At 39.7% G+C, this 26,470-nt stretch overlaps 1 protein-coding gene across 9 annotated transcripts in view; it reads left to right on the top strand.

The window, feature by feature from the left end:
- Positions 1 to 26,470, top strand: part of DIP2C (disco interacting protein 2 homolog C) — a 313,817-nt gene that overhangs the window by 272,177 nt on the left and 15,170 nt on the right. For 6 of the 9 annotated variants that reach the window (XM_030264290.4, XM_030264295.4, XM_072925322.1 and 3 more), the window contains 4 exons: positions 3,853 to 4,021; positions 4,954 to 5,124; positions 11,882 to 11,911; positions 13,602 to 13,663. In XM_030264290.4, coding sequence (XP_030120150.1) covers positions 3,853 to 4,021; positions 4,954 to 5,124; positions 11,882 to 11,911; positions 13,602 to 13,663 — 432 coding nt within the window. The remainder of the gene's footprint in view (positions 1 to 3,852; positions 4,022 to 4,953; positions 5,125 to 11,881; positions 11,912 to 13,601; positions 13,664 to 26,470) is intronic. The other 3 variants (XM_030264296.4, XM_072925323.1, XM_030264293.4) reach the window with 1 other exon arrangement.

The raw sequence follows: 26,470 nt of genomic DNA, 5'->3' as shown, positions 1-26,470 counted from the left end.
GATCCAGGGATGCTCTGCACTGTGTCTGCTCCTGATGTTAAGACCTGCATCAGGAGGTGGATACTTTTGTGACAATCTTGATAGAGGTCCTTCCCAGTATTTACAACAGTAAAATCTTACACATAGTCCATTGTATCATATATTGTTGAAATCTCAGAAAGGGGAATTTAAGTTCAACTGTTTATATTTAAACTCCTAAGTTTTTCCTAATATCCCATTTATCCTCCTGCTGCCAGTGTTCACCATTATTTTGCTGGTTCCCAAGCTGACAGCTTAACCATCTTAACTACCATTGTTTCAAGGTGAGATGGAGCTACCTCACCTTTTTCAGTACCTCTGCTTCAGAATTAACTCTACCAAATCTAGAATTCCATACCAGGCTGAACCTACCAAACTCCTCTGCCATTCCTAGAATTACATGGAGGCAGCATTGGCAAAACTTTCTGTAGGTTTGGAACCATATCAAGCTTCATCCAGCACCTCCAGTGCAGCCTTGCACAACTCTAGTTTGTTCAAGCACTTCTTTGTGATGTTTGGGATTCATGCTAAGCAAGCACCCTCTAACATCTCACAATGGTTTGAAACCACTCAAATGGTATGAAATACTTCAATCTGCTGCACAGGGGTAATTTTTCCCCAGCTTTTTCTCTTCCAAAACATGGGTGATAGACAGCTTCTCAGGGGGATATAAAACCCTGAATTTTCAGGGATATGTAGCATTTTGTGGCTTGGACAGATACACAAATTCTGTGTAATGATTCAGAGATTTCAGGGAGCTGAGCCAAATGATGGCCGACATCGTGGTGACCAGGTGCTGCATAAACCACTTCAGCTGTGGAACTGGCACATTCACCCCACAATTATGCTTTTGTAGTTCTTCTTGTAGCTCCACCAACTGCTCTTGCAAATCAGAGGATGTGCATGGATTATTAAACCACAGCTCAGTAGGCAGAGCCTGTGCTGGGTGTGAAGTTTGCAGGCATGGTATCAGCTGGCTGTAAGTTTGTGTATTGCAGTCAAGAGCAGCACGTGTGAGGCTCTCCACCACAGATTGTTTTCTTCCTGCTAGATATTTCCTTCTGCTGTGCAGTTTGATCCTGAACTCCACAGTATTTTTGAGGCATTAGAAAACTCAGAAAATATACTAGCAATATCTTAATTTGTTTCAGTCTAATTGGAGTAATTTTTTTAGTCTAAGCCTGATCATAAGAATATTTGTTTCCCTCAGTCTGAAGGCGTTGGGTTATTTTGCATCCAGATCCTCATGCTTTGCTGCAGGACTGTTGGTGGGAGCAAAGCTGAAGCTGCATCAAGGGAAATGTAGGTTGGATATTAGGAAAAAAATTTTTCACTGGAAGAGTGATAAAGTTCTGGAATGGCCTGCCCAGGGAGGTGTGGAGTCACCACCCCTGGATGTGTATAAAACAAGACTGGATGTGGCACTCAGTGCCATGGTGTAGTTGAGGTGTTAGGGCATGGGTTGGACTCAAAGATCTTTAAGGTCTCTTCCAACCCAGTCATTCTGTGTGAATTCTGTGAAAACCACTTTCTTGTCCATAAGTTGATCAAGACAGATAGACAGTTCACCCTCACACATTAGTGTTGCTAAGGGGGAAAACATTTGTCTTTGGTGTAAATTCTGCTATTTTGAATGATTTCCTGGTAAAATACACTTGGAATCAATTTCCTGTTTTCCTACCAAAGCAATGCAGCTTTCTTCTCCAATATTACTGTGGAGTTTGTGCAAATACTTTTCAGTACAGGGATAAAGTTTCTTCTTTTGATTTGGTTTTGATTTTGGTATGTCTGCCCAGTGGAATAAGTGATACCTGAGGGATCTTAATGTGGTTGTGAGCAATAGTTCTCTCACATTTGACACCCTGGCATCATGTTTATTATTGTGCAGATAACTTTTTCACCTGATACTGATTGGTTGCATCAATTAGAGAAATTCAGGGTCAGGGGGAAGGGTTTGAAGGTGAATCTCTGTATACCATATTTGTATGTACAGATTGGAGCCCATCCCAGATTTTTACTTGAATGGTTACTGCTTCCTGCTTGTAAGAATTATGTATTTGCCAGACAGATTGCACACCTTGATTGTTTGTGGAGCCCTAAGCAGGCTTTTGGTCTTACTTCTCTGAAAAACTTAATAGACTTTGCTAAGAATAAAAGAGTGAGGTAATATTTATAGTAAAAATTGGTACTACTCCCTTGCTGGTTTGATCTTTTGCTTGAGTTCAGGGCATTCCCCTTTCAGGTGTGGGTAATGCTGCCAAGATCTCTTTTCACATGTTTATGCAGCACATGCTCAAGGTTCAGTGATACTTCATTCTGATTCCATGAAAGGGTAATGGTTCATTTGCCCGCCCCGTGCGTGGCCACCGTGTCAGCCCCATCCCAGAACACATCACTCCACAGCAAGCCACTGCTCATCAATCACCCAGTGTGGCATAAATGGGGACAAGCAGTCAAAGATAAAATTTCTCCTCTGTGATAAATGAAATTGTTTGAACTGTAGTTCATACATATTCCATTACATCCTCAGGCTCACACTTCAGTGGAGACCTAAACAATTTGGATTATTAACTGCTGTTGTGGCTGGACTTGTTCACCTCTTTTGCTTTTATCGTGCCAAGTAAAGACATCCAGATCACACAAACCTCGTTCTACATGGCACAGCTTTTGAAAGCACTCTCATCTGGGTTTGGGGAAAGTGGGGAGGGAGTGTGTGTGTGTGTGTGTGTGTGTGTGTGTGTGTGTGTGTTTGTGTGTGTGTGTGTGCAGCCCATCTGCAAGAATTGCAAAGGTGCCTAATGTCCAGTGTGACAGAGATGCTCATATTCCTGAAAACAAGGTTCCATTTCATGTCCTACCTCAGACACTTGGATTTGAAAACATTGACTTTACTTTACCAAGCTGGCATTTCAAGTTTTCAAGTCACAAATGAGATTCTTTTATGCATCATAAATCTTGGAGGCTTTTATGGTCCTTTCTCAGAACTTCTGTGATTTGGAGGCTTTACGCTGTCACCGTTCCGATTTGAAATATCTACAGATCACAAATTGAGATGAGAGGGGACTGTAAAATTGATGGTAAATCTGCCTGTGTGAGATGAGTGAACAACATAGAACCCATGGGAAATAAAGTCATCAAATTGGGAATATCTTTCCCTTGGGGAGATTCTTAGGTACCAGAGAAATTAGCTCTGACATAATTTTTCCCTCAGGGACCCTGATAAGTGTATTTTTGCAATATTTATGCTCAGTGGGTATCCAGTATTCAAGAGATGTAGCATATCTGAGTTTCAGAAGTTCATAAAACTTTCACAGAAGAAATTTAAAACTACAAGGGGTGTTAAATTAAGGCCAAATTTACTCCCTTGAAAATTATTGCAGACTTCTTGCTTGCTTTAGCAGGAGGCAGGTTACTTCCATATTAAGCAATAAAGTACTCTTTTACTCAGGGTCTCTTAAAATACTAATTACTCAATCCAATGTATTTTTCAGCAGCATGTAATTTTTCTTAATATTATTACACCGCTTATTCACACAATAACTGAGCTATTTTGCTCTTTTTGGTACAGTCCCAACAGCAAAGTCCACTAGAATTTTGAGTGAATTTGTAGTTTAGGAGTACATGCTGCCTGCAGTCCTTATGATTCATCATAGACTCTGGAAGAACAGCAAAAAAAACAGGGTTAAACATTATGTTAAACTTCTGAAGCTGTGAAGCACTGTAAGGCTTTACATGATCCAGCCAGTGCTGTGATAAACTGTAAATTCACCTACGCCATGGCTTGTCTGTGGACACGGGTGCTTAGTGTGTGTTCATGAATCTTGTGTCTTGCAGCGTTTATTCAGGACACCAGTCTATTCTGATTCCTCCCTCAGAGCTGGAGACCAACCCTGCCCTGTGGCTTCTTGCCGTGAGTCAGTACAAAGTGAGAGACACTTTTTGTTCCTATTCAGTCATGGAGCTCTGTACTAAGGGACTCGGTTCGCAAACAGAGTCGCTGAAGGTGAGTGGTTCTGCTCTCCCGCACGCCCTGCCGCCTGCACGGTGGGCTTGGGAGCTTTGAACACTCTGCTGAGTGTCTGCTGGGAGGAAAAAATCATCAAAGGGCACAGGCAGCTTCCACAGAACCCACGTTACTCCTTGCCAAAGGCTGTGTAGCAATACTAGTCATTCTTCAGATCACAGGGCTATTAACATCAAGGGAAGGCTTTTATTTACCTAAGCTTTCTGATGTGTGTTGCAGCCTATGTTGATAGGCAAGTGTTGGAAAACAGAGGTGTAAATGGCCAAGAGGCTCAAGGAGTATTACATTGTACAGTGTGTTTTATGAATACCCTGGTTATATGAAGTATTAGTTTGATTTTGACCTCTATCGTTAATCACATGCTTAAAAGTACTGTGTTGTTTTAACTAGATGGTCCTTGTCCTATGGACAGGAGGGTATATCTCCCTTTCCCCCCAGAAATTTAAAGCCAGGTAGCCAGTTAAATATCTGAAATCATCTGGAATTTCCCATGTGCTACTGAAATAAATTGAATCTTGAGATGCTTATATTTATGATGTCTCCAGCCTTTACCATCCTCTCTTAATAATTTCCTAATCAGTTTTTCCAAGTCTAGACATTGCTTCCTGTTTTCTGTTATTCACTGTCATCTGAATTAATTTGGGGAAATAGCACTCCCTCCCTTCAGAATTAGCATGCCCATAATTTCCTATGTGCTAATGTTGAGATGACAAGCAAGTATGTGCTTCTTCAGCTATTAGAGTGTCATCTGGCCATCTGGCCTCCAGGAAAAATGGAAACTGTCCTGATACCTTAGCCTCTGTTCTGCTGTTCCTTTTGAATCATATTACCTGCATAATACACTTAAGAACTTCTGTTTTGCATTAAACCTGCCCATTTGTGGCCTTTGTTACATTTTGACTTCTTTTTAGGCAAGGGGACTGGACCTTTCACGTGTACGGACGTGTGTAGTAGTGGCTGAAGAACGACCTCGGATAGCTCTTACTCAGTCATTTTCAAAGTTATTTAAAGACCTGGGTCTCCATCCACGGGCTGTCAGCACATCACTTGGCTGTAGAGTAAACCTGGCAATATGTTTGCAGGTAAGAATTTTCACTCCTTAAGCTCAAAGTTGTTTCAAGGAAATGGTTTTCAGTAAGAAGCATTCATTGTATTTCCTTTGGCTGTTTGGTGATAGACATACTAAGAAAATGCATGTAGTACTTAATGTTCTTGCATACACAGGTAGTGAATTTCTGTTACTTTGTCAACAATTCATCCCTCTCATGTTGCAATCATAGCATTTATTCTGCCCATGAATACAGTAATTAGAAAAGCACCTGACAGTGACAGAACATGTGCTCTGTACTCCAGAGCCAGTATGTAATCATGTCATGTAAATGACAGTTTCCAAGTGTTTACTTGTTACAAAATGGATTCCTTCTGTTCGTAAAACACTTCCAACCTTTACTTGTTTTACTAGGAAGATATTTTCTGCACACAAGGAAAATTATTTTGCTATATCTCTTCTGTTTTGATCCTCCAATCAGAAAACAAGTCCCAAGGATAATACAGGATGTAACATGCATTCTCCAGGAATCTTTACCGAGTCATGATTTTAATGACTGATGGAGCACTGTAGCTATCTGGTCTGAATTTCTGAATAGCATCTAGTTTTTCAACCAGTGATAACTGCACCAAGCAAATAGTTTTAGGTTGATCTAGAGTATAGTATTTTATCTTTGAGGACTTCCTGTGATGAAAGGTAACTTGCCTTTTTTTAGGATGTTCCATTTTTAATTAATTTCACCTTATTTCAATTTTAAAATCATCTGGCATTAAATCCAGACATTTTTTATTCTAGAATAAGAATCTCATTTCTGTCATTCATCTAATACACATCTTAATTTTGATAAATAGGTAAAGGATCTTAATACATGCTTTCCTGATCTCTGTCTCATTTTCATGACTCTTGATCTCTTTCTGTCCTTCCAAATCTGGTTTCAGCATTGCACATATTATTCCTGTAATAATACCATAGGTGTCCTACTCAGGTGTAATAAGTTTTCTGATTTAATAACCTTTAAAATACTAAAAGAATCATCTTCTGCATCAGCAGCTGCTCTGGCTGGGAAGTTGCATATCCATTTGGTCATGTGCCATGTCTCTAACCTCTTCAAAGTCACTGTGTCCTCAGTAGGACTTGCCTGTACTCTGTGTGGTCCATCCTGCGTTTCAAACCTGGCAGCTGCTCCTGGCTTATGTGAAGGATTTCTCATGAGGGTCACATGGGTACCTGCTTTGGTGTGGAAGTCAGAGCAAATTTTCTCAGTGACACTGCAAATGAGAATCTGCTATTCATTTTCTGACTGTGAATGTAAATATTTTTTAATCCAAAAAACTGACAAATTGAGGTTATGGGTTCAGCACAGAGCAGTATATCTGTGCCTGCTTTAGCCTCTTGCCTTTGCAATGTTACCAGGATATGAGTACAAGGAGGTGTGCCACAGTACTGCTTGCTTTCTCTCTGGCTGCAGCAGAGGATCCCTACATCCCTAGGGTGTCATTAATTATTACTGTCAAGCATATGACAAGGCAAAGCTGAGCAGGGTTAAAAGTCATTCTGTTGCCCAGAGGTGGAGTTGTTTGGTTTGCCATTCTGTAATTGGTACCATAAATATTCTCCAGGAATAAAAAAGTTTTAGAAAGGAGGGGAATCAAGGAAGGGATGACATGCCTTCATTGGAAGCAGATCTGGATGGGGCCTGTCAGCTCTCCCAGCAGCTGTGTTGGAGCTGCTTCTGAAAGACAGCTCAGTTCCTCTGGCTTCTGGTCCTTGGAGAGACCAGATATAAAGGATGCTTTAGATTACAAGGGCAATTTTTTAGCTGCAGAAGTTTGCTTGCCACCAATGAAAATCTCCATTTTAGACGAGCACCAATCTCTGGATGGTTCATGGTGGTTGCTTCACTTATAAGTCCTTAATTGAGGACAAATAATAAAATCAGGGGATAACACTAAGGAGCAGTAAGCCAAGTGCAATAGCAAAGTGTGGCCTGTTGGAAGTAACACTGTGCTTGTTCTGCCTGGAATTTAATGCTTTTCATAGCAGCCTGTGTGGAGCTGTGTTTTCAATTTGTGACTGAACGGAGTTGGGAGCACACCAGTGGCTGGGCTCATGCTGACCAGTCCTGCACAGCATCAGGGCTGTCCCCATTTCTCTCCGTGTCCCCTGCACCATCACCTCACTGCCCTCCAGCAAGCAGGCTGGAGGAAAAAGAAGCTGGGAAGGGGCACAGCCAAGAAAGCTGCCCCAGCTGACCTGGGATATCCCATACCACATAATGTCATGCTCAGCATTAAAGGGTGGTTGGTCTTCCAAAGCAGCCATTGCTCAGAGACTGGCTGGGCATCATTCTGCTCAAAGGGGGTGATGAGTGATTGCTTTTGCATCACTTGGGTTTTTCTCTTTCCTTCTCTCATTAAACTGTCTTCATCTTGACCTGTGGATTTTCTCAATTTTGCTCTTCCTATGATTTCCGTGTCCCACAGAGAGTTGGGTGAGTCCTGAGCTGCTGACTGGGTCAACCCACTGCAAACATGCACACTCAGAGAAAGAAGTTAGGCTGGATCATGGCTTGACTATGTATATCTGCCTTTTGATTGTGTTAACTCCTTAGCTGAAGATTGCTTCTTAGATGGGTCTTTACAGAAATTCTTGAAAGAGTCATTGAATCAAACTGTAAAAATGGCTAAATCTCTGAAGGAGTATTGTTAATGATAGTGCCTATAAGGATTTAGGAACAGCACAGAATGAGAGCCTTGAAGGAGATGGTTAAACAGCCTGATTGATTCTATAGCTTAATGTCAGGCTTTGTTGGGTTCTACTAAGATGTGGCATCTCAGTCCATAGGACAGGCTAAAAGCCAAACACCCTCTAGAGAGTGGCGTGGCTGGAATGGAGAAAAGCCACTTCAGGACAGGCTATATGTAGCAACATTATCCTCCCAAGCAGAATTGTTTTTGAAGCATTTGAGTGGAGACTTGTTTGGCAAGTTTTAAAGGTGTTCAAAAAATTACTAAAGGTTTTACTTGCAAGCATGTCATTTTGGTGGAGACTACAAAGATAGAGAATTACGTGTTTTGAAGCATCTGGCAGTAGACATTGCCAGGGACTGGATACTGAATTAGATTGAATGCTCCTTCCAAACTGTCTGGAACTTATGGCTTAGTGGTATTCCAGAATAGCTTGTGGGCTATTCTGTTTTCTCAGCTGAGAAACAAATTAAATTTTAATCCTTCATCTGCAGTATTCTTGCAATTAGTATTGTCTCCAATATGTTCCAAAATGGGTTATGATTTCTGGATTCTTCACACTGCATAAAACTACTTCTCAAGATATCTGAGTCAATAGCATCTGCCTTTGCTTTTTTTCTTCCAAGTTATGTCACCTCTGAGATCAGCACGTGGTTCCTGGAACACCATCTTCCACAGGGATAATGGTGATCCAGCCTGCTCTCCAGTGCTTCTAAAATATGTATCTACTAATCACCTTACTAAACATATCTCAGGATTCAGCTATGGACCCTTATCCAGGTTTCTTTGTGGGCTGCCTCTAATACAACTTGGATATTATCTTTGATACCTTCTTGATTTCCAATTTTGTGGAAAAATCCAAGACTCAGATGTTTAAAGGGAAAGGTATCCTGATTCTTCCAGGAAGGTTTTACAGTTCACCTCTCCAAAAAGAAGAGGAGGAAGTTGTATATGTACCTGTGGGTGTATCTGAGAGTGTGTGATTCTGTGTGTTTGTGTGTGTATAGCAGAATTTAACATTTTATTAAAGATTACCTTGAAAAAGTAATCATTGTGATAATCTCTTTGGTACAAAAGAATCTTAGTCTACCAAATTATCTTAATTTCCGGGTTGTGATCACTGACAGACTAATGAATTGTCATTTGTATTCATTTCCTTTCAAACTGAGAGCAAATTTAGTATGTTTCCTTTGATGTAGTCATTGCAGACTAGATTTCTAGAGATGTGCTTTTGAAAATAAATAATTCCCTCCATCTTTAGGCACTTAAATGCTATTAATATCTGACCTTTTATGGCTGTATAGTCACAGAAAATGGCCCAGGGATTAGTGAGATGAAAAGATTGAATCTAGCATATTTTAATTCTCATTAACTAGCATCTTAGCATTTGAGAGAGAGAAAAATAGATATGAAAAGTAGCTGGTTTCTTGCAACAGCACAGATGGTTCTCTAGGATTTTAGCTGATTTCCATTTAAACACTTGGAATAAATATTTTCATTTTATTCAACCTGCTACTCAATTTCAGTTGAGGGAAAAACTTCTAGAACTTGTTAATTTTCCTTAGGTAACCCTGAAAATGTACTAACAAATCTGTCCAAGCTAAGGAGAGCAGGATTCATCTTGCTTCTTTTCTGTCTCCTCTAATTGTTAAGTGAGTTATCCCACATCATCAAGAGTCAGTGAGATCACAGAAATACTTCAAGAGACATCTCAGGCACCCATCTGGGGATGGGATCCACCACCATCAGTAGATCTCTCTTACCTTATACTGCACACTTTCTTCTTTAATGGCTGAAGTTACATGAAATGGACCCTTTCCTCACTGTCTAGCAAAGGAATCTTTGTTACTCAGTTTAGGGCATAAAGTTAATATTTCTTATTTCTTTTTACTTAGTGATAGATCACACTCTCTGAGGATCTTCCATATTAAAAGTAATAAAGGGTAGGTCTGCAGAGAGTGCCACAGGGGCCCATGCACTGTGTCAGAGGTATGATTCACACTTAGCAATGTACTACAGCTCAGGGTGAGCTCCCTCAGATTCTGTTTTCCCACCTTTGCTATGAGTCATGCCATGAAGTTCTTTTCACAGCTTCAGCTGCTGTGCTTGTGTAGGTGACAAGTGCCCACCAAAAATTCCTTTTCTGAGCATTGCTGAAACAGAAGCAGACTTGGAGTAAACACTGAGGCCACATCCTTAGGCAGTTAAATAAAACCCAAAAAACCAGTTATTTTTATATTCTTAGGATTTCTGATAGCCTAGCTCCTGGTTTTTAACTCTGGAGAGGGAAGTAGGGGAGAGCATGCAGCTTGGCCTTTAACTTGAGTGGAAATTAGGTCTGCACTGAGTCCTGGCATGTGGTCAGCCATAAAGCTGACTTTTTGGGGTGGTACTTCAAGCAGCTTTGACCTGCATTGGTTTCCCAGGGAATAAAAGCCTGGCATACTGCTGAGATTTGCTCGGACCAGGGATGGTTCACCAGTGGCAGCCTGTGCATGGGCAGAGATTTATTTAGTCCAAGAGATGTGACTTATGATATACCCATTTTCAGACAGAAAATTCTGTATGTCCCATTTTGTTTTCTTGAACACTACCAGGCATATCCTAAGTAAATATCAGATACTCCAGAAGTTGTGCTGTTTTTTCCTCTGTTACCAGCATAACAGATGCTCTGTATCTCTGTCTCCCAAAATAAATGTGCACAGACAAATTGAGTCAGTCATTCTGGTCTTGGCTTAGACTCTGCTTCCTTTGAAATACTTTTCAGAGTATTTCAGCTGCAACTGGCCACAGAAGGACGTTGCTGGTGATACAGCTGCTGTTTCTCAAGCCGTTCCATAGTTAAAAGACATATGAGGCTCTGGTACTCTCAGTCCTTTCTGCACCTGCAGTATAGTCACAGGCAATGAATTATATAACTGCTGGATTTCAGTAATTCTCCTGCTTTCTTGAAGTTATGCTGCAGTGTTCAGCCTGGATTATTAGTCATATCATTTTGGGGCATCAATGCAATAAGCAGATCCATCCTATTTTTGTTAAATGTTTCATCTTCCTTTGCATCCAAAATAGACCTGTCTTAAGGTGCTGCTGTGGCAGCTTCCTGCAGTCTTTAACTCTGCTGGCATTCAGAAGTCTGGTGAGAGGAATGTGGGATGCCAGGGCTTTCAGAGCTGCTTGTTTTCACAAGTCGTAGGGCAAATCCCACCGCAGCCATCTGGTGTTAGATACTCCACGTGATAGTAGTGCCTTAGGACTAGTCACCACTGAGGATTTTTTATCTCTTTGCTGAGTTATCAGTCATGGTGGAGAGCTGATGGGTTTTTATCAACTTTAAATTTTACTGTTCTTTATATGTATTACACTGTTTACCATAACAAATAGGAATGAAGACTTCTTGGGCTCTGAAGTTACTCCATTTATTTATGAACTTCCAGTAGTTAGATTATGCACCAAGCCTTAATTTTATTTCACTTTAGGATCAGGTTAATCTGTATGCAAGAAGGTGTAAGTATCTTTCTCTGTTGTATACTAGATATTTTTTTTTTTCCAAAAAGAGGGTTTACTTTTGATTTCCAGAGGATATCACTTGCAAACTTCTGTAAAATAGCAGACCTGGAATTCTCAATGGAATAAAATGGTTAAAATAGGAGGGCCATAATGTTTAATGACTTCAAAACAAAAAAATATATAATAACAGAAAAAGCAGTATGCTAGACATGTGTTTTCCACTAACAACATTGTCTGTAGTGTCCTAAAACCATTTAAATCTGTTTGTCCAAGGTTAGCAGTCTACAGCTGTCTCTTCTGTTGCTCTACTAAAATGTTGACACCTCATTTTTTTACTTTTTTTAACCTTTAATGGTATAATGGTTAATTTGTAAAATTCCTGTATTTGACATTGTTTTTCTTTTTATTTTACTCCCTGCTTTTTGCATTCTCCTCTTTTGTTTCTCCCACCCTTCATTCCCATTTTTTATTATTATTTTCGTCTTGTGTTACCTTCTTTCCTTCTCTCCCTCATCCCTGCTATTCCTGCTGCTATAGCCTCACAGGCTGGGGAAGCTGGCCGAGCAGGTAGGGGATTTTCATGTTCCCTCAATACCCACCTATCAGCTTCCAACAGTGGGACAGACTAGAAATTGAGTCTGGAGATTTGGGGATTTTCAGATCCTTCTATAAAATTATAAATAAGTCCGTATAAGATAGTTTTATCTGGATGCAGGTTTCATCAAATATTAGATGTCCATTGTAATTATTTCATTCATGTTGAAAATAATAAATCCCCTAGTGATTGTCTTTGATTTTCAAACTTGACTGTTTCCATTATTTTACAAATCAAATAAGCTTTAGTTTTATTTTTAAAGATAACCAATTTTTCCTTGGTTTTGTTTTTCCTTTTCAACATTTTTTATATTTCAAATAAGTTCTCCACTCAGCACTAGTCTGTTACACTGCTGAGTTTAGCAGTAGACTGAAAATCGTGTCATTAATAGCTAGAGAGGATATTGTACCTTGTATTGTGCATAACAAGCTAAAGAGGCTAACATGCATGTGCAGCTCTATTACTGCTGTTCTCTGGTGGTGGGTGATGATCAGTACCTGTCCAGTAAGTATCAATTGGTAGTGGTAACACTTTTTCCCCATAGATACAAAAATTTGTGGGTCTGGGTTGCAACTTTTAGTGCTCAAAAAATTGTGGAACAATCAGCCAGCATTGCAGAAATGTAAAATTTAGCCCTAGACATTCCTAATGGGAAGAATTATATTCTACAATGCATCCCAAATGGGACAGAAATCACTAGGAGTTCATGTTGCCTGCTGGTTTAAGTAGTAGACATCTAAATAACTGCTAAAGGAGTTTGTGCATCTGGAGTTTACCAGGTTTAGGAGAATTCCTCTGCTGAAAAGGAAATTTCCAACGTGCCAGTGTTCCAGAATGAAGCTGTGCTTTTTTTCTAGCTTTGTGCTTAGCAGTATCATGAGGTCTGCAGCAGAGAAGAGAGCCCTAGCCTGGAGCATTGAGAATTCACATGATGTTCAGTGCTGATGAGTTTGAAGTTTTGGATAAGGGCAGATCATAGCAGGCTGCAAAACTGCAGAAAAGCTGTGGGTGGAAAGGCCTAAAGACTGCATCATCTCTGCATGAAAGGAAACTAAAATTAGTCTGCCTCTTTTCAAGTAACTAAATATTGTGACATAAAGCAAGGGTTTAAATTATGCAGTGGAAGACTGAAAAGGATCAGAATAATTGCTTAACAGAGCTTCAGTCCAGATTGGTTCATGTCATGCGTGCTACCTTTACTATCTTTAGCTTCAAGTATATTCTCTGTTGCATGTATGGAAGACTCTCAGTAAACCATGCTTCACATTCCTGACCATGTGCTTCTGCCATTAAACTGTGTCTCCTCAGCAATTTCCGCCTTCCTTTATATGGCAAAACGTGTTTAACATTTTTTGTATGTATCCATGTGCTGATTACTTGGCCTTTTGTAGCAAATAAAACCTCTGTTCACATGTGTTGGTTAAGTAGTCTGACTGCTTGATGTTTTTCTGAACTCCAAGGTGACAAGTACCTGATGGTAGGTATTTTTCCAGTGCTTGTTCTGATTCTGTAAAGCTGAGCTTTGATTGATGAATACTTTAAATATAACTTGTCATTTGATTAGTATAATTAGCACTGAAATAAATGTTTGGTTATCTGGGGGTAAAACTGTTTTCTCCTCCCAGCCCTCATGTTCTGATTAGCTGATGTTGTTGTTTACAGGGAACATCTGGACCAGATCCCACCACAGTGTATGTTGATATGAGGGCACTGAGGCATGACAGGTTGGAACCACCTTTTTCTTTTTCTCTAATACACACAATTAACAGAGTTTCTAGTAAGAAAACTGCTTACAGTACACCCCACGGACCCTGGAAACCATTGCAATAATAAATAATTTGTGTTGACTCCTAACAACACCCAGCAGACACACACATTATAATGGTTAATTAATTTTACCATGGATAAAACGGAGGCATCTAACATCACTGCAGTAATGAGTTACAAGATTCCTTGCCTTTATTGCCTTCAGGATTTCATGACACTTGCATTCAGGTGGTGCAGCCTAGCCAGTCCCCACAAACTGGAGTCCTGTTGGGCCTTTTAGCTTCACTGAGGTGTTTCTCCTGGCTTGGCAGCTCTTTGCCTGCCAGGAGATCATGGTGGGGTTTGCTGCAATTCTTAATGCTGCAGGACTGCGAGGGGATGAATTATTTGCTTCAGCCATTGTGAGCAACCACATTCTGTAATTCTGCAGCCACATTCTGTGTGTATTTTTCAGTTCCATCTTGAGTGTTAGATATGTATACATGGAGTGAGAAATAAAATTTATCACTTAGTGGTTGGAGGCAAGCTTGAGATCTCAGGTGTCATTTTAAAAAATACGCATGCACATATATTTCAGTTTTCCAATACTCTGGTCATGAGTCTCTTTACAGAACTGTAACAAACCAAGAAGTTTTCTATGAACTATGTAAAAGGTGAACATTTAATTAACAGTCCTGGTTCCCTTAAAAAATCATTATCCAAATAGAGAGTGTTTCTTTGTTGTTTTTCTTTCATCCTTCTTAAAAGCTTAACAGAGAATTTGCCCCCCAACTTTGGCTCTATCAAAGTGACCAGTTCAGCTTGCAGAGTACAAACCTCAGGGCACTGCAGGCCCAAATTACCCAAGGGGTAGTTAGGTCAGATAGACATGTAGGTATTTTCTTGTTGCACATGGAGTTTGGCAGGTAGAAGAAAGGAGCTGCAAGATATTAACTCATGATTTCTTTATTCCTTTTGCACACGGTGATTCCAATAATAACACTTAGGTTTGATGTGTCCTTTGGGACACTTCTGTCTGCATTACCCAGCCACAGAAATTTGGTGTTCCTGGCCCAGCAAGTGCAGTGGTGTAGAGACAGAGTTCGTGGTTGTACTCAACCCAGAAAAGAAAAAAGACCTTTTCTGTAGAAAGAGAATGTAATATTCATAGTCAGTAAAAATTACAAATAATAAAAAAAATACGTTTAGAGAGAGGAATTAAGATTCATTCTTCATGAAAGTTGTATAAACCATGGGTATACTGTTTCCCTGCCTTAGCATGTCATTGAGAAGTAGGCATCATTATCAAGATCAGGATTTGCAGTGTGTTAATTTATATTTAGTGACTACTTCTACAGAATATGAAAGATGGTCTTTAGAGCTAGTTCTCATAGTGTGGTAATGCAAATTTTAATTTGATGGTTTAAAGCTGTGCCTCATTTACCCAGTCCTGCAGAATTTGGAATTAGATTAGTGGGTCATAAATTAAGGGAGTAAACAACTCTATTTGACACTTGCTGTTTCTAACCATTTTAGTGGAACTGAATGTCCCAATTACTTAGCAGTATCTGAAAGATCCCTGTAAATATCTGTGAGACCATAGAGTAGGAACGAACCCACAGAGTCTTGGCAGGCCAGCCAGTCCCCCAACAATGTGAACATTTTACACTGTACACTTAATGTGAGAAAAAGTTTTACATAATTTGTATTTTAGAAGATATTTTTCAGGGTCTGAATCAGACTGAACATATGCTTTTTTTCTTGGCATGATAACACTCTCTAGTTGCTTCAAAAACAGATGTAGTTCATCTCTGTGAAATTATTCAAATCCTGTTCACATCCATAAAAATTAATGATCAATTTCAATACAACTATTTCAAGCTCACCTGGTAATTACGTGCTTGCATACTTTACAGCTTATGAAAATGTCATTTTCTTGTAGGCATTTAGGTCAAAATACCTGTGCTAGGTACAATCTGTGTAGAGATCTACGGGTTTGCTTCTTAGGTCAGGGTGGAAGTTTTCAAACACCTTTTTGGTGTGTGTTCCTTGAGTGGTTTTGAGCTAACAGCTTAGGTTTAGCTGCTGGGACTCTGGCCATAGTAGTGGGCTCACCTGGAGGTTCAGGAAACTTGTGCCAAAGGATGCAACCACTTGGTCAGTGACTGGCATGGATTCTGACACTGGAAGAAAGTTTGACTGCCTAGCTGTGAGCATCTAGTGCAGTTCTAGGTGCTCCAGCTTCTCAAGTAGCATCTCACATGGAGTCATGTTGTGTTTGCAAGTTCTAAGAAGTGTCCCAAGCACCCTGAGGTGTCTCAAATGGCATTAGACACCTATTTTTGGGATCTGAGTAACATAAAAAGCTAGAATATACAGCTCTGGCTTGCTGTTGGTGACAGGATATCAGTATCACTGTACTTGACATTTTACTGATTTTCTGCAAATCAGGATGTCCTTAGGATGGCCTGAGAAAAGTGTGAGCAAAGACAGGCAAGTCCCACAGAGGCTTTTAATAAAAAACAGAAGAGTCCTGAGTTATCTGCCAGGTGGGTGATGTGCCCCTGCAGTGCAGAGCAGTGCAGTTCACAGACACCACAGAGGTTAACTCAGGTCCAAAGTGCAGAGCAGGTGGGTTAATGCTTCCCAGCACAGCCCAGAGGCAGCTCAGGCCACGGCCATGTGCCCAGGGCATCCGCTCAGGTCTTTGCTGCATTTCTCTGCCCCTGGGAAAGCCATTTTATTCCCCCATCCCCACAAAAAAAAAGGAAAATAAATTGAATAAATATATAGATACTCTTGTCCTGCTTCTAAAGACCTGGTTGTCAGACTGTTTCATCATATTTTTGACCAGTCATGCACTCCTCAGAAAGCTTTTCAGGTGGTTAAGCACAAGGTGCCTAAATATGCTAAAAGCAGAGAAGTGCTTGGAAGATAAAAAAGGGAGAGAGTGAGAGAGAGAGCCTTTTCTCATCATGCCGAAATACCATATACTTGAAAGATGGTGGCTTTTACAACTTTGCATCCTTTGGTAGCAGTAAAGATGTAAATTTGAAGCCCAAGCTTCCCTTGTATCTGGATTGCTCTAAAACAATACGCACTTGTGTTTATAAAATGTCCAGCAAAAACACATTTCTGATATTAAAATAAAATTTTCACAGCTTCTTCATCCTTAACAGCAGCTTAGTTTTTGGCAGAAAAACTATTTATTGGCAAAACAAGTAATTTCATCAAACTGAGAATAAACCAAAATAAATGTTTCTTTTCCATCAACAGGGCAAAAATATTTTCAAGTGTTCTGCAGGAAGTCAGGCTGGATTCTCAAATGTTTCAATATATTTGTAAACATCCTAAACCATACTTTTTAGACTCATTCAAAGCTGTTTTCAAAATGTTACTGTTTTAATCTGATAATACATATTTTGAAGTTACCTTCAAAATTTCAAGGTACCTGAATTTGAAACTAGCAGGTATGAATTGGAAATAAAATTACATTAAAAATATTGACATATTTTGACTGCTTTGAATTGTTTATCAAAATTTTCACATAGGAATTTCTTTTCCTGGGTATGTGTACCTTTCCTATTTTAAATGTTTTATAGAGAATTTTCTCAGAAATTTTAAATAGTGAGCTGAAGGATCCCTCTGGTGACAGCTGAGGGAGATCACTGATCTCCTCCTAAAGTTGAAGCTTCATGCAAATCCTGTAAAGATAAACATCCCCTTGCATCCTAATATTCTTTTCTGTATCAAAACCTTATCCATTTAAAAAAAAAAAAAATTATCACTTCTGTTCTGCCCTGAGCGGGGCAAGGAAAGATCTACTTTGATACTGAAGTTTATATTTAACTGCATAAGAAAAGTAAAAGGAAACATATTCATTGCAATCTGTCTACCCCCAAAAGCAGATAAAAATGTCACCAGTCTTCTTGTTCAGTAGCAGATAGTGACAACTTATGAGCTTTGATGTAGTGGGGGCTTAGGCTCCCAGGGGGAGAGAGCCACTAACCCAGTCACAAATGTATTGATAAAGCTTTACATACCACTTTGCATGCATTTATCATACACAATTCCTCCTTATTTTGACTACAAATTGTATTTAAACTATTTATTGAACTGGATTGACATTTTGCATCAAACTGGGCAAGAATGAAGACTTTCAGCCAGTGCTGGTAAACACTGTTTTCTGTTTTATTTGATGCCATCTCTAGTTTCACACATATCATGTCCTTCTTATCCTGTTTTCAAACTTCAATATGTCTTTTGGTGAAATAATAGGTGCATTAAATGATCTTTTAAATTATTCAGTTTCATCTAGTTAAGCCTGTAGGGTAATAAAGATGGAAAAATTAATTTATTAAACTCTTTTGTGGTTTAGCTCCTTTTGAGCTACATGTAATGGTGAGCTGCTGGGATAGACAGACATGGTGAGGCAGCTGGCACCAAAGAGAGCCTCAGATCCAGGTGTGGGATATTGCCAAACAGACCAGAAGTACAAAGATCTATGTGGGTTCAAGTTATTACCCTCTTTATTAAACAAGCAGTCTGTGGAGCTGTACAAAATACGTGTCTTTTCCCGTGTGGCCACTGACATCTTCAGGGAGTGATGCAAATTAATGTAGCTCTTAAAAAAAATTACCTTGTATATACTTAGTCTGCCATTAGCAGACTCGATTTCTTAGGAGGTTATTTGTGTGTTGTACTAACAATAATAAGCAAGTCTTACTTTTTGTTTTGGATTCCAAGAGCATTCAGAGTTCTCTGAACTTCCTTCAGACTCGCTCAGACATTGTCTCCCTGACAAAAGGGTTTTCAGAATAGAAATTCTGAATCTCATTTCTCAAGAAAAGAAGGGAACACTTGTAGCATTTCAAAGAAATGAGAAAAGAGTTACTTAGGATTTATTTTTATAGATTGCTTATACACTGAGCCCAGTCTGAAATCCAGGCTCTGTCAAAAGAAATCAGTAAAGGCTTTGGCTTCATTTGAATATATTCCAGCATTTCAGACTTCATGCAGGAGCAGAAAAATAGCCTTTTATTATGGCTGTCGATTGTTTATCCTTTCTGCATTTTACCAAAACTTTCATGTTATATATACATTGTTTGGGGTAATACCAAACAGCAAAGCCACAGGAGCTTTTTTCCCTTATTCTCAAACACTTCTCCATCTACCTTTAAAAATACTTTTATTAAAGGGTTACCACTCAAAAGAACTCCTTAGCTGAGTTTTTAGCTGAGCTGTAGTCCCAGCAGTGCTCTGTAGCACGGTCACGGTGTGGAGTGGAGGGGGAGGTGTGTCAGAAGGAGACTTGCTAATAGCAAGTGACAGTGAAATAGTTACCTTTTGTGCAAATTTAATTGATTTGAAAGCCGTTGGCCAATGGTAGCAAAAGAGAAGCTTTGAGTGTCCCTTGGTGCTGGGGGGAGCAGGGCTTTTCCAGCTCCTGCAGTGGGTTACAGCATCCAGAGCCCAGTCACAGGTTAGAGAAAATCAAAGTCCTCAGCTGTTCACTGTGTGGGGTCCAAAGGGGTGGTTAAAATCCATAACTACCCTCTGTGACAGCCAGCCAGCATTTCCCTTGCAGTGAGATGCTGTAGGCAGAGGACATGGGTTGTTTTGAGGTGTAAAGTTCCATGTACCTGGTAAACTGTTTGAAACAGATCTCCCATGTTATTGTCCTGAGTGCTTTGGACACAATAAGCCCATTTTGCCAACGGAATTGTCAAGTGCTACCTCCATCAGTGCCAGTCCTGTCACCCTGAGCTTCAGGGACATTCACATATGGGTGGCTCCAATTCCAAGTTCCACACATCACGCATAATTTTTTGTAATTGTCTGTTGCTTTAGCTGTCTGGATTTTTTTCTGTTATACATAAACAGTTTTTTTTCATGAAAGTGAAAAGATTTGCACCCCTATGGAGTCAGTAGAAGTAACTCAGCTGAGAGAAGGGCCTGAGGTCTTTAAAGTAAAACCTGAGTCCCTCAAAGATTTAAGTACAAAAAGAAATGATACAGTTTGGTTTTCAGGAGTCTTTGTAGAGCCACCTGGCTTTTAGGCATTTTGCCTATTAGCTTTAAGAACCTTATTTGTGAATATAAGCTGTTTGTCATGGTACTGGCAAAACCCTTCTTCATGTTTTTTCTCAGAAGAAGATACTGCCTTGGCCTCTTAGCAGTATTGTTCTTTCTTTCTGCCATGCAAACACTGCTGTCTCAAAAATCCCCTTAGTGTTGTTTCTGATCTATGGGAAACAAATCTCCCAGAAAGAAAAGTTAATTTGTGCTGATAAGCATCATGTGAACACTTTCAATTCTGGCTCAGAGAACTCCCAGTCTGTCTAGAGAGGAGGAAAGGTTCTGTCTTGCTGTTCTGATTGCATCAGGAGACCAACTTGTTTAATCTCCTTGCACTGAATAGTCAGTGATTAGAAATAAGGCTGATGGTCTGGGAAACTGAAGAGGAGCAAATATTGCTGAAGAAATTGTACTGTTTACCCATGAGAATCCAGAGTTAAAAGGAAATTTGTAAATGTACTTTTTAAAGATGCCTCGTGTTTCCAGGCATAACATGACTTCTGTGCAGGGCAGAAGAAAAGGAGAAATGTCCAAGAACTAAAGGGGTGGGGAGAGCCCTACAAAGTAATTTTTGTGCTTTCTCAGGCAAGATTACTTGTCACTGAAGTATTTCCTCCCTTGACGCAAGCCCATTTCTTCCTTGATAAAATCATCTTCAAGAGAAAAGCATATCATGAGTTTAGTGGAACAGGACAAGAAGAGTTGGCTCCAAATATGGTTTTTGAGAGAGGATGTGGTTTAGCATAGTTTAACTACAAATCAAGAAATTCCAGTTGTATTTCCGTGGATGGCTTAGAGGAAAAAGAATACTGTCCTGTGTACCAAGTAAGACAGAGACAAAGGGAAGACAAAAAGCTGTAGCTTTCCAGGAAGGTGGGTGTACTGCAGTTGTACAGTTATTGTGTTACTGTTTGCAAGTATCACTTGCATGTCATTCTTCCAGTATGAGTAAAAGAATTAGATGGAAAATGGTTCCATTTTTGTTTTAAAAAGCAGCTTTGAGTGTAACTACAATTTCACTGAAATTATAAAATTTCAGTTAAATTCTTGTGAATTTTACTGCTTATTAGATTTCCAATTTATTAAAATACACCAACAAATTTATTCCTGCAGAGTCTCTGACACTGTTAAAAAAAAAGGATTTCCCATTTCCAAATATGCTGAGATTCTTTGGTGTTACAGGTCCTTCTCCTTCAATCATGCTTCTCATGGAAGCTGGAAATAGATGAAACAAGCTGGCTGCTCAGATTTCTGAGGAAGATTTATTAAAAAAATCTTCCCTTTTTTGTTACCTAAAAGCCATACTTCTTTCTTTCTCCCTCCCAGACTTTGCCATGAGTCTAGCTGTACTGTTACAGGAATGTCTTAATAAAATGGAATTTTGATTCTTCCATGTTTTATGCAAGTAAGAAGTATTGTATGTATGTATTTGATTTTTATAGCTTGCATAGTCTGAAACAATTTGCTTTCCTTCATTTTGGTATATGGTCTTAATGGAGTGCTAAACACTGATTCTTTAAAAGTGCCAAGTGATCAGCATAGCTGATCACATTTGCTGTTTCAGCAGTGGAGGAAAATATACTGCTTTCCCACACTGCTGCCTTAGAGGGCATTTCACAAGGCATCTGCTTTGGAAGGGGAAATAATGAATATATGTAAGATTTGGAACAAGGCTTTGTAGCTCCTGCAGCTCTAGCCACAGACTGTGCTGTGCTATAGGAGCTGATGCTCTCCATCCCCCTTTCCATTCCCCTCTTCTCTTGCCAGCCTTTGCAGGAGAACAGGGCTTTTGCCATGCCACACACTGTCATGTTTTTGTGACAAATTATTCAGCACAGGGTGCTGTGCTGCCAGTTACCCCTGGAAATGGGCTCTGTCACCCTTGGGATCCACTCCAGCTTGCCTGCCTCAGGCACTCGTTTGGCTCCTGTTGTCAGTGAAATCTCTGGCTGAAGGAAAGCTGTAGGAATGGTTAGGCTTGGGAAGGAGAACTCTGAATAGTAAAAGCATTCTTTATTTATATAAGGATACAACATTAATTTGCTTAGAGATGTAATACCCTCTTAAATGGCTCCTTTCAATGGATCTTAATTTGTTGCTTCAAGCCTAACTTGTCCTTTTTACTATGGCATATAGTGGAAGTGTCTGTAAGGAGAAGATGAACTCACATAAGGAGAGTCTGAAGAAGCTCAGCCACAGTTCTCAGTGAGTCTCCTGTGACAGGACAGTCCCTTTTCAGTGCCTGCAGGTGTACAAGGCACTGCTGCTCGTGGCACCACTGACCTTTCCTTCTGCAGTTTTCATTGAACCGAGAAAATAGCTTCATGTCTTGGTGTTCCATACACAGAAAATGTCTCTTGTTGTTGTTAAGGAGAACTTTACATAGATTCTTTCCCAAAAATGCAGGGTAAGTCAGCTAATGGAAATTTGGAGGTTATAGAAAGAGAAGGGGACAGGTTAAAGAAAATTACTTTATTTCAGAAACTCGCCTTTGATTACATTGTGAGAATGTAGAATGTGAATATTTTATTAACAGTGTTAAAATAATTTCCATTATTTGTTAACAACAAATAAGCTAATTCCATTATCTCAGGATGTTTTTAGATCCCAAGTTTATTATAATTAAATTTTTCCCTGTATATGAAATCTCTTTAGAGATTAAGACTAGGAAGACAAAGGGTTACAAAATAGAAAAAGCATATTGCATTAAACAGAATTGTCAGATCTCAACTGTGATTATGAAAAGTGCTGTAAAAACAATTAGTAATAAACACCGTGTCCTGGGAGATTTGTAATCTGAGTAAAAAGATAACAGCTGCAAGCAGCTTCATGGCTGGTTTTGCAAAGCTGAACCTGAAGCACAGAGAAAGGTGATGCTGTACCTGATGGTGCTCGAGGTGCAAGGTGGGAGACCAGATTCTCCAGAGTCCTGGTCCACTGCATTCTGTTGAAATAGTTCTATGCTGTTCTTTAAACAATGTGTAAAGTTAATTTAAACAAATTAAATGTGAGATGGCAGCTGAATATTTTAAAGTACTTCAAAGCTGAAAGCAAACATAATCATGCCTTACCTTTTTTATGTATTCCCATAATCTTTTATGATAAAATTGCTGTTGCTTTTTTCATCTGTGAAGCTTTGAGTGTTCCCTTCCTGAACCAGAGTTTCTACCCCATTTTGATTTGTTTCCAGCTTTCTGAACTGTCTTAAATCATTGTGTAACTTTTTCTGCTCCTTTGTCCAGCCATCTAAAGGATTGGAAGCTCTTAGTTTTTTGGCCGCAGAGAATTTGGCACATGAAGTGTAATTTAGGTTTATAGTGAATGATTCCTTTGCATTAAAGGAAATGATTTAGTGCTAATTCTTGTTGATCATCAAATTAACAGGATTAAAGTATGTCCTGAGCATACAGAAAGTTTAATGGTTGTTCATTCAGTTCATTAAAGTTTGCCTAAATCCCAAAGCCTTTTATCAGTCTCAGTTGTATTTATCCATTATTTGAATATATCATGTGATAGGAGAAAATCTGCTCTGAGGAAACCAGGATGATGCAGGGAAACATCTTCACTATCTACAGTTTCCCTTCAGCCTAAGTGCAGCTGTGCAATTTTCCTACTTTTCTGATTTGCTATTTGAACTTGCCTGTCATTTTGGAAGGCAGAGCTTATGTTCTTTGATCCATATTTCCATTTTTTTAGCTGAATGAGCTCATTGACTTGTAAATTCTGGAATCGTTTACATAGAAACATTTTATTATTTGAGTAAAAAGAAAATGCACTGGCAGTCTTGAGTGTCAAAAAGGCCTGACCCATTCCAGGATCCCACTGTTACCTACAGTGCCCATCCTTCTTTAAACTGTAGAGAATGAGAAGAGGCTGCACCAGCCCTTTCCCACCAGAAGTCTTACCCAAGCACCATCTCAGACTGAACATGGATGTATCTCTGAAAAGTGTTGTTGATGGCAGTTGTTCTTAATGATTTGAGTCAGATCTGGGAAGTCTCTGTGCTCTGGATGTAGCCACATAAAAGGTCTATGACATTAAATGCCTTGCAATTTGGTTTTGGTTACAGTTTCTAATGAATTAGGTAGTTGGCCCTTTTTTCACTGTGAAAGACCATTGTGTTGAATTCAGAAGAGTCAATTTGGGAAGATCCTTTTCAGCTTAAGGAAAATGAGTTTTCAAAGTGGTCAAAACACCTTAAGTCTTTAATTTTTGTTCATGATGTCAGAGAAATAATTTTCAGTTTGGAGAGTTAACTAATTTAATTTCAAAACAAAACAAAATGCCCTGAAATATTGACCATAAATAACCTCTTTTTCTGACCTACCATGTTTTTTTTAAGATTCCATTTACAACTTCTGTACATATTTAACTTTGTTCCAGTTTAATACAGAAAAATTTTTAAAACATCAATGTCTTGCAGGATAGGAAAATATCTCCTTTTCCCCCACAAGCTTAACTTTTGATGTAAGATGAGGGTCAGTAGGTAAACTTAAGAAATAGGGCTGGAATGAAACCAGAGAGCACTGGCTGTTGCTTTCTGCCACAGAAAGACTGTGGGCAAGGAGGGGGCTTAAATACATTGGGTTGTATTCTCATCACATCCTATCTGGTTTCCTCTAGGCTTTGTTGCTGAAGGTTTTCAAAAGTGGCAGCATCCAAGAACAGATGCTGAAAGAAATCAGAGTGCAAAATAGCTGGTGTGAAAGAGACCAAAGAGCTGGGCTTCCAAGCTGGCATGCCTGTGAAGTGACATGGCTGAGAGCTGCTCCAGACAGGAGGAGGGGTTGGTGGGAGAGGCAGGGAAATCAGAGCTGGAGATGATGTGAGTGCCCAAGCCTGTCTGGCTGAAGATGCTGGCACACAGGCAAGGAGGAAGAGAGCAATTACCATGGCTCAGCTTGAGGGAATGGCTATAAAGGAAAGACAAAAGTTCAAGATGTGGGGCTTGGCCAAGTGGTAGGGTAAAAGGCAATCTCTTCAGCTGAGTTATATTGAAAGAGAACAGGGGCACTGGGGAAAAGTTCCTTTGAGTTGGACGTGGAGAGGTAGAAATAATAAGAGGAAGCTGAGACTGGTTCATGCCAAGCATCACAGAGTGACAAAGGTTCCTGGATTTGAAGTAAATTCAGCTCAGAAATAAGCCCTGAAAGGAAGTGGAAGAAATCCCATCATTTGAAATATTCTAACAGAAGTAGGCAAAGCACTCAAAAGTGCACTGCAGGGAGCAGTCTTTTTTTGGCAGGGAGCAAGACTTGGATGACCTCATAGCTTCTTTCCATCTCTATTAGAATCACAGAATCCAAACTCTTTCTCTGAGCAGCAGCACAGCCAGCTCTGAAGGATTGCCCAGTTTTGGCACTGTTGTCTTTCTTAGTGCTACTCTGCATGTGCCAACCCCTGCAGATTCCCAAAGGAAGAGTTAATAGCTCTGCTGACAAACTCTCTGATTAGTGTGGAGCAGTAGCAAGCTGTGCAGTGTATTTTGGAGAGTTTTCATCACCAAATGAACCAGATCTAAAATGGAGCATAAACAAAATTTTCAGTTTCATGAAAGATACTTGGGCAGAAAGACATTGTTGATGCATTTTGATATCCATTTGCTGCACAGTGATTGCAGTGCCTGGTTAGTTATAGCTGGCCAGTTCCTGTTCTGAAGTCAGATTTCAGTCCTACTTTTCTATAGTAAGTGTTTGATTTAAAGAAGAAGAAATATGTTCAATGTATTAAATTGCAACAAGAAAAAAAGTTGGCACATTCTGGGGGTGTAGCTGCATTCCCCATTAAATCTCAAGAACCAGACTTTGAAACAGTTTTCTCAACAATACAGCTCCAGTCAGAGAATTTTTAAAGAAAATGTTCTTAGGAGCCAGTGGAAAAAAAGCTGTGAAAAATATACTCTTCTATATTATTCTGTGTAAATATTACAGTTTCATAGTGAACCATCCCTGGTTATACCTTTGCTACAGTAAAACAATTCTTAAACATCTTCTGTCACCCTCCTCCAATCAGATATTTTAGTGGGGGAGAAACCCTGTGTCTGCCCTACATTGTGTGGCTCATTTATGTTTTCCCTCTCAGCTTGGCTGCAAACCACCAGAAGCTGCAAAAGTATCTTTCACACCCAAGGGCAGCATGTTTTCTCCCATCCACTTGATTTTCAGGCTCTTTGCCCAGTCTGGCTCTATTGCCATATTCTCCTCTGCCCTTCCCAGCAAGACTCGGCGGCAGAAGGAAACGGGAGGAAGGCTCTGTGCTCACTTTGTAAGAGATTGTTTTCATTCCCAACAAAGAACTCTGGAGCACTGCTGAGAAACAGGACTTGCCCTTCCTGGACCTGCACTGCCTGGGAGCAGGTTGAGATTATTTGTGAATTTGGAGAGGGTTTGCTGTCATTGTCCTAGGGAGGCTGCAAGGAGCCGTGTACTTCTTTGCCAGCATCGTCTGGGTAATTCAGAGGTGTTGTTTTTAAGGGTCTGATGGGCCCTGTGCTCTGCATTTTTAGTTTGCCTACCAGAGCAGCCTGGATAGTGATGCTGTTTGCTTAAGAGGGAAGCAAAGAAGTTTCCAATTCTGTCTGCATTTGTCAGCGGAAAAAGGGAAATCTCTTGAGGAAGAATGGAAACAATTGAATTATTTTATGCTGAGGCACAATAAAACTAATTTTAAAAATTATTGCCTAATGCCCATAATTTATTCACAGTATC

This window comes from Taeniopygia guttata, chromosome 2, assembly GCF_048771995.1.
Source record: "Taeniopygia guttata chromosome 2, bTaeGut7.mat, whole genome shotgun sequence".
NCBI lineage: Eukaryota > Metazoa > Chordata > Aves > Passeriformes > Estrildidae > Taeniopygia > Taeniopygia guttata.
This window is presented reverse-complemented; position numbering and strand designations above follow the sequence as displayed.